At 37.9% G+C, this 8,788-nt stretch overlaps 1 protein-coding gene across 1 annotated transcript; it reads left to right on the forward strand.

Moving 5' to 3' along the window:
• The first annotated feature begins 201 nt into the window (after positions 1-201).
• LOC145237859 (uncharacterized) lies at positions 202-5,993 on the forward strand. The gene is made up of 3 exons (XM_080100850.1): positions 202-594; positions 718-880; positions 4,584-5,993. Exons 1-3 carry the CDS (start codon positions 221-223, stop codon positions 5,544-5,546), a joined length of 1,500 nt encoding a protein of 499 aa, XP_079956976.1. The 5' UTR covers positions 202-220; the 3' UTR covers positions 5,547-5,993.
• The last annotated feature ends 2,795 nt before the right edge of the window (positions 5,994-8,788 follow it).

Consider the following 8,788-nt stretch of genomic DNA (forward strand, 5'->3'; position numbering starts at 1 on the left):
GCTTTGATTTTCAGGATTTTTTTTTAGTAATTATCAAGACTACTGCTTTTTTAGAGTGCATTATTTTAGCAAGAATGCAAACATCAAGCACATTTATTGCGTCAGCCAGAAAAATCGGGCGCTTGAGGTCAGTATAGGTTATGAAGAGTTTTTCAATTATCAAACAAAAAAGAGGGTTGGCCTACTAATCTAAAGAAAAACTGTACATGTGGGCCCTGTCATGAAGACTGTTGTTGAAACAAGTTTAAAAAGATTGTTTCTACTTCTTGCTGTTCTGATTGTTTTGTACATTGGATATCTAATTAGAAAAACAGATCGGTATGGTAAGACTGATTTCAAATCCCCGGTTCAAATCGTCAGCAACCTTTCAAGGTCTGACAATCAGCAATTAGCACTTGAATTGGCAAGTAGAAACATAACGGTCGAAAAAAAGTTATGTGACAAGTGGTTGATCAGTTCAAAAGACTTGGAAGGATTAGAACCGCTAATAAAACTGGATGAAACAAAATTTCTTTACCCGGGAATGATGTACGGACCTAACAACCAGTTTCGGGAATTTTGGCAGTCAATTTTTATTGCCATTCGGCTAAACAGGTATAGTCGCTTTATTGTTGACTCAAGAAACTACCTTGAACTGATTTAAGTTGCTTAACCTCTATACCCATTTATCTCAACATATTGCAATAGCACAAGCAGTACACCATTTTGTATTATTAGGACATTGGTCTTGCCATTTTTCTATGGTCATCACACAACCGGTGGAGGTATGATTCCAGCTGAACAAAGAGTGGATGTCATGGGTGTGTGCCGTTTTATTTCTTGCATATCAATAGAAAGATTTAGACAAGCCTGCAACGCCTCTTTTCATGCAGCTTTGATAGTAAGTGATACATATCAAAACCAAGGGAACATGTTGCTATATTTAATAATTTTTATTGTACAGTTTTATTGTATGTCCAGTTATTTTAACACTTACTTATTTTTGTGAACCGGCTTGCTGTATCCAAGTAAAATCACACACGATCACGTAAACACCCAAAGTCACCTTCACGCAGGGGTAAGCTGTTTATAGTGCCCCACACAGTGCTGGCTCGTGACTTAGGAGTGAATGGAAAGCGAGCGAAGCAATTTTAAAAGTTTATTGTAAAAACTTTTGTTTATTAGTATTTTAAAGTTGACGAGCATTTGAGCTACAAAGTCCCATCAGTGCACCTGGTCATATGACATTAGCTGTAAAGTTTTTAGCCAGTAAGTCCGACAACCAACAAACTGTAGTAAAGTTGCCAAACAATGCTTGGAGTTTTTGTAAATACCCTTGGCGACACCAAACACGTGTTATTGCGCTTTATAGCACGTTGTTACAGTCTACTCCACCAATCCACACATCGATGTAACTTCGGGAAGTTCCTGAAAAAGCGGGAATTTATTATGCACATAACGAATACCACTTCGCTAAATAACAAAGTCCCGTGAAAACCAAAAAAAGACAGGAGCAAGTTCACGCACTATAAAGAATGTTTAAAAAGTTTCAATCTGGCACGACACGGTTTTCTGCGAAGAAAACAAATACTCAGAAACAATGGCACACTATGTTATTTGCACGCCAAACGAACGCCTACTTAAGTTTTGGACCAGGGTTAAAAGGTGGTTTTTATTAGTGATGTACCGAATCGGCGAAATTTCGATTCGGCCCAAACCGAACATTCGGCGGTTTTGCCGAATAAATTCGGCCGAATCAACCGAATCATTTATGACGTCACGCGAAGTTGTACCCTACGCGTTTGACATGAAAACATAAGTTTATCTACCTGGCTATTAGTACAGATTGGTTGTGTTTCGTCCTTATTTTGGTTCTGTGGGGTTTAACATTGCCTCAATCATGATTTCCAACCGAACAATGAATTACTGATTTTTTGTCTGCAGTTGGAAAAGCGATATTGTGTTAAAAAATATAATAATTGACGCGATTTTCGTTGGTACTAAGCAGAAAAGACAGGTTTACGCTTTAAATGTGTGTTCGTAAAAGATTCGGTTTCGGCCGAATCGCAATAAATTATTCGGCGGAAACCGAATCTTTGCAAAAGTGCCGATTCGGCCGAATAAATTCGACAAACCGAATGTTCGGTACATCTCTAGTTTTTACATGTCGCCTTATCATACATGATAAAACGGATTGAAATTAGTTACCTTCGAATGGTCTAAACCAGCGGTGTTCTCTTAAAACTGCGCCTCAGTTTTTGAAATGAACAAATGTTTTGATTACACATTCTGTGACAATTATGTCGAACACAAAAGTTGAAAATGAACCCGTTTCTAATAGTTATCTACAACCTCTATACTATAAATCGTGAAGTCGGAAAGAGGCAAACTGGTTAACACGCAACTTGAGGATACTATGTCGTTTTGCACTTTGGAGAATGTGTGCACGCGCAACAATATCTGTATGTTAAAATTTCGAATGGCGTAAAACAAAAACCGTTTTTACAGTGGTATTTCATTTTAAATTACAAAACGACTTTGTGGCTCCCACCGCTTTTTTTACTTTGTGAAATTGGTCCGAATGGCTCTTAGAGTGGCAAAAGTTGGCGCCCCCAAGTCTAAACACTTAAAAGTTAACAAATCCAAGAAAGCGATTTAACGCACTACACCTGGTCCTAACAAAACTCGATGCTAAAATACAAAACCACAGCAGAGAGAAAAAACTCAAGGGTATTCCAACGACATAGGATAGGATGGCGTTGTGGTGCAGTTGAACAACCGAGTAGGCGGTGGCGGGGTGGCGCCGCCACCTTGGGTTTCTAGAGCACGTAGGCGGCCACCGTGGATATAGTTAGGTTAGTTTGTAGCGGTTTTGCACAAAGCATGGAAAAGTCCGATAAAAAACTGGGTTGTAACGTCAGGTGATGTGACGTCATATTTTTCGTTCGCCACCTTGCATTTTTGTAAAACTCGGCGCCTGTGTTGTGTAAGGCACACAGTAGCGATGTTACACCAAATTATTAAAGCAACGATTTATTTCTTGGAGGCAATCCAGTCCTCTTTAACAGGGCTTTTTACGTTTTAATACGCAAAACATTAACTGAAAAGCCTTCAAGTGATGTCGAACATTTTGTCCGCATATCTCGTATATCACAAAACAGACAACCGTAAAAACGCAAACGTCGAATTTCACCGATACAGGAAAGAAACCAAGCAGTTGGGGAACCTGCGGTTTTATAAGTTCGATGTGAAAATACGTTTTTGGACCTTGATACTGCACGCTGCACCAGTCTAAAAAATAGGAAAATGTTACTTTTTATATTTTGGTTGGCCTTTATTTCTTATTTTTCATTGATGTTTAAGTTGTACGCCAGCCATAGGCGCCTATCATATTTTCCCCGCCACCTCGGGTTTGAAAAGCATGGTGGCGGCCACCGTGGAAATTTTGGTTTGTTTATAGCGGTAGCATACGGAACATCGTGAAATCTAAAAAGATGGTAAAATTTTGCGTTTAAAAAAACTTGCGGGCAATACAACAACAAAATTTCCCTCAAAACTCCAACCTGTTTTGGATAGTGCGTTGTTTATGAGAACAAACACCAATTGTTTGCCAGTGAATGTTTCGCCGTTATTTTGTACAATGCTAATATATTGTAATAAATGGTTATTTAAGGTGCTACAAAGCAACCACTTAACGAAACATTTTTCAAATGTTGTCAAACCAATAATAAACAGCAACGTGTTCAAAAATAAATGCTCCAAACATTTAATTTCGATTATTTTTTAAATTTTGACAAACGTGTAGTTCTATGGGAAGTTGTTGGGCTTTGAGTTTGTGCTCTTTGTAGTTGCACACTTAGTGACGTCACATCATGTGACGTCATACTTTACGTCCACCACCTTGCATTTTTTTGAAACGCGGCGCCATGACGCCAGCGGTTTTCAACATAAAGCCAAAGGTCTCGTTTACATAGCAATTTCCATGGGATTGTCAAGGGTTTATGGCTCTGCAATCTTATTTGTGTATGACACAGAAAGCATTTGTTTGCGATAATAATGACTTTGACTAGTCTCTGGCGTTACAAATTGCTCAAAGCTAAATCTATAAACTACAAATCTACATGACTGAAATAATTCCTAACTGTTGTAGTGGAAGCGAAAATGAAGTTGGAATCGTATTTAGCTTTAAAATTGTATTCATGTTTAGTAACCTTTATTAGCCTTATCTGTACGAGTTCGTTTTAAAATCAATACACTATCACAAAATGCAATGAAGCCGTGCGACGCCATTTTTTAAACTTGAACTAACAGATATAAAACTGTGCTTTACAAACATCGCCCTGAACCACGTGCATTAAATGCAAATGATTCCAGTTGCGGATAATCACACGCAACTGAAGCTTTCTGTATATACTTGATTTTGAATTGGTTTGCGTTTTTAGGTATGCAATGTAGCCTACATCAAATATAAAAATCGACTTTTTATCATAATGGCAGTACACTGCATAACCAAACACGCAGATGGATTCAAACTGAAAGCTTCAGTTGAGTTTAAATATGGATAATAAAGAATCCAATGCTTAAAATAACAAATGTGTTTTTAGTTTGGAAGAATGGATTCTGTATATTTGCACATGATGGAAAGATCGACGAGAATGGACGTTTTCCATGTCAAAGGCAAAAACTACAGCCAAGTTTCTGGAGCAGTGAAGGTTACGTTGAGGAAACCTAAGCCTGGCGATGAAGACATCGACATCCCTACTTTTACAGGCAGGGGTAAAAGAATTCCACCACAATCAACTGACACTGAACTTGTCAGAGCCTGTTTTACTACCGACGTCGCTTGTGCATTACAAATCGCGTCGTTTACCGCTCTTCCAATCACAAGAAAAGAAATAATATCTTCGCCGCTCGTAAGTCCAAACAATTTGAATGAGGTCACTGACAACGACTTATACGCAGCTATTATGGATGCCACACGAAGACCAAAATGCCTGTATGAAGCAGCAAAGGAGTACATTAACGTGTGGTTTAGAAACGAAGAATTTGTGGCTATACATTGGAGATATAATAAAGGTGATTGGCTTCGAGCGCAATGCCTCAAGGAGAAGCCAAATTTGTTGTGTAAAGATATAATGCAAATCACTTCCGATGATATAGCTCTCGGAATTAACAACAGTTTGCGTAATTATACTTGGAAGCATGTATATATTGCTACTCCACCAAATATTAAGGATTTCAGAAATGAAACCTTTACTGCGCTACGATTGTTAAACCCTAATATTAGACAACAACTCGACCTTGATGAATTCTTGGACGAAAATTTTAAGAACTGTTGGACGACTGGAAAATGGATAAACCCAAAGGAAATATCGTCTTTTGTGGAAATGGAGATATTACAGCTTAGCCAGTGGCTGTTTTATTCTGAGTGGTCGACTTGGTCTGGAAACATCAGACCAATGAGGACGAGGGTGCTTGAAACAGGAAAAGTTGGATATAAGTTCGAAGCATCCGTTTTGGATGTTGCAAAAAACGCAATGCTCGAAAGGAAAAGCAAGAAAAGCTAGACATAATGCTATTAGCTGGTAACTCCATCCCCAAGAAACATATCGACCAGAGAGTTCAGCCAAACCACTAAACTGTTTAAAACATTGCCACTTGACATTGTACGAAGCCACGTATGCCTTTGTGTACTCTGCAAATTTGTTTAGCTATCTTAAAGTTGCCAGTATCTGCTGTAAGAACAGTGCTCCATTTTTAATCACTGTATTAGTTTGCTAGAATTTCCCCCAAACCAATTAAATATTAATTTTGAAACAAGAAAAGCAAAAAGGACCCCTTCTACACGTTCAGACATGTGTTGAACTTTTTTGCGGTATGTCCGAAATGTAATAAAGCGATTTAATAATTGATTCCTAATTGTTTATGACATCACCATTTACATTGTTGTTTCTTTCACTCCTTTCTACCTTTAGCGACTGGAAGTGACGATGTGCTTGGTCAGCACATCATCTGTGAGGAGTTTTAATTATTTTTAATCAAAATTCCATTTGTTTTATTTCTATAATATTTGTAATTTTGTCGGTGGTGTCTAAAACAGGCTTTCGTTTTTCTGTGTTCCACCCTTCAAAATTAGGATTATTATTGCTACATGCTTTGGTGTTGGAAGTTTTATAGCTACTTAACCTTTGTTTTGCTGTTGTTTATTGCTTCCGGCATCAAAAATGTGTTGTACCTGGACCCTAAGCGCGAAACAAAACTGCGAAGGGGCTTTTAGGGAACCCCTGCTCTATTTCCTCTATAGCCTAGTCGAAAAACTAAACATGTAAAAACATGGTATATAAGTCTCAGAATTAAACACTCCTAAAACTGTTTTGAAACTATAAGCACATGTCAACACCATCATACGCTCTCAGATTACAATACATGCATCTACTAAAATAAGTTCATTTGCTTTCTGTTTTATTGTGACTCACTTATCTTTAATTCTGTAGTGGATTTTACCACCAGTAAAGAATAGCCTATGTAAGACGAAGAAGTGTGAAAATACGGTAAAATTACTGCTCGGTTTCTAAAGTTGTACAAAAATGAATATAGGACTTCAGCAACACTTCTCTTTTGTTTTGGTTAACCGACAAAAAAAACTAGGCCTAATTAGGTTAGATATCGGGTAGCAAAAAATAGTTCAACCCTAGTATGGTCTAACAGTAACTACGTTTCCAAAGCACAAACCATTTGAAGCTAGATGACCTGAGCATTCTTATTTTGTGAAGGTATTTTCTTATTCTTTAAATTGGTAGCAGATTTTTCTCTCATAGAAAAAGGGAAAAATTGTCGAAATTTAAATTGTTTGTTCCAACTATGGACGGGAAATTCATTTTGGGATATTTCAAATCTTGTAGGCTTACAACCATCTACACGGCCTTTTTTTATCAAACTACAAAAGCTGCACTACGCAAACTTAACAATTAGTTGTTTTTGACAAGCTCCATTGGGTATTCTTTAGTTACCTACGTTCAAGGGCGTCCGCACATAGGGGCAAATGGGGTCAGCTGACCCCCCCTGGAAAATTGTTGGATGAAAAATGAAAAAGTGAGAACATGCAAAAATAGGCAATTTGCTGAAAGGTATCGGTACGTTTCTTAAAAAAGTTCCTGATGTCCACCACTAGTATGTTTACGTCTGAAATATAAAAACTTGCGTCGCAAGTTACCCGGTGCATTGTGGGAAATTCAACTACGGCGCCCCATAGCAAACACATCTACAATGCTCTTAAGATCTATTAACTCTCGTACACAAGAACTTCCAATGGAAATCATTGCTAATGATGTATAAGCCTTTCATGCATCATAGTGGATCTGTAAAATGTTTTGATTAATTTACGCTTGCTGAAACTTCTCTCAGCACCGGCCACCGAGACTTGCCAGCAAAATTCGAACAACAAGTTTGGATACACTTCGTGGCGCAAATCTATCAAAAGGTTGGGAGAGGGGGTAATTTTAAACATTTGCCAAAAATAAAACTATTCCCGTTACCAATAGACAATTTTCTTTTTTGGTGATACCCACGAGAGAACGAGACAGTTCTAAACCGAGAAACTTTTTACTCTGTGGATACATCGATATCCACATAATCATACACATTAGCCTACGCTTGATTTTCAATTTCTATTATACCCTTGCTGTTCAATTTCCTTAGTTTTTTGACAAATGCAGTTATATGGTGATTGGTGGTTCGTAGATATCAGGATAATTGATTTGGGGGATTAGTGCAGAATGCTCAAATCTTTTCAGGCTCACTGCAAATCTCAAATCACCACATCATATAGGCTACTGGTAAACTGCATTTACAGCTTGCCACACTTCTACCAGTCCTTGGCAGATTGAAACTAAGCTATTTGAACAATTGCTAATTTTCAAATTTGCTGTTGATATAATCACAACTCATAATTTTTTTCTGTGTATGGTTTTAAAGATTATAGACTCCCAAATACCATTGCTTAATTGAAATGCTTCTTTTTCTCTGTTCTTACCTTCCTCTACTATCTCTTCTTGGAACTACTAGCTACTAGCAGTCGGTCGCTGCGGAAACCACACAGTTATGAATTATGACAAAACAAAGTGCATTATTACCCCAAATGTATATATTACACCTTACGCAAGGTTCACTTGAGCACGATAATGTAATAAAACCAGGGGCGAAAATCAATTAAAATTATTGGGGGGGACCTATGACTGCTGTGAGTAGATGACGTCACCTCGATTGGGGAAGTCATGACGTCACCAATCAGATTTTATTTGACAACTGATAATACGTTGCCTCGAAACCTTTGCAGCAAACGCAAGGAGGAAAAAAGAAAACAGATTTTAAGTTTTAACATTTTTGTGTATTGTAAACAAACAACAAAATAACAGACGAAAAAATCTATGACACATAATCAGTTTTGTTGTCAAACATGTTTCGACGAATTTCCGAAACAGCAACAAACTCTTTAGTGATTTCTTCAACCGGTACTTGATCGAGTAAATCTGAATGCACGTGACAAACAGCTAGATGATTTAAGCGAACCTGGGTAGTCGTGCTTCTCAGCCAAGTTTTTAGACGCCGAAGTGTTGAAAAACTTCGCTCGCATTCACAAGAGCTGACAGGGCACACCAAAAGCAGTTTGAGCAAAATAAACACCTGCGTGAATAACTGGCGTAGCTCGGAACTTATAGCGCGATAAGCTAACTTCGCTTCATTTACAGAACTTGCCCCCGTGTGCTGCTTAAACATCGGCAACTGTACAGATAGTTGAGTTACATTCAAT

The sequence above is a fragment of the Phallusia mammillata genome, chromosome 7 (genome assembly GCF_965637545.1).
Source record: "Phallusia mammillata chromosome 7, kaPhaMamm4.hap1.1, whole genome shotgun sequence".
Lineage (NCBI taxonomy): Eukaryota > Metazoa > Chordata > Ascidiacea > Phlebobranchia > Ascidiidae > Phallusia > Phallusia mammillata.

What these genes read in the sequence shown, in the direction of transcription:
- LOC145237859 (XM_080100850.1), top strand. Translation starts at nt 221, where the DNA reads ATGAAGACTGTTGTTGAAACAAGTTTAAAAAGATTGTTTCTACTTCTT. An exon ending in ATTGCCATTCGGCTAAACAG is followed by an intron (nt 595 to 717) that starts GTATAGTCGCTT and finishes TTGTATTATTAG; the next exon opens with GACATTGGTCTTGCCATTTT. An exon ending in CTTTTCATGCAGCTTTGATA is followed by an intron (nt 881 to 4,583) that starts GTAAGTGATACA and finishes ATGTGTTTTTAG; the next exon opens with TTTGGAAGAATGGATTCTGT.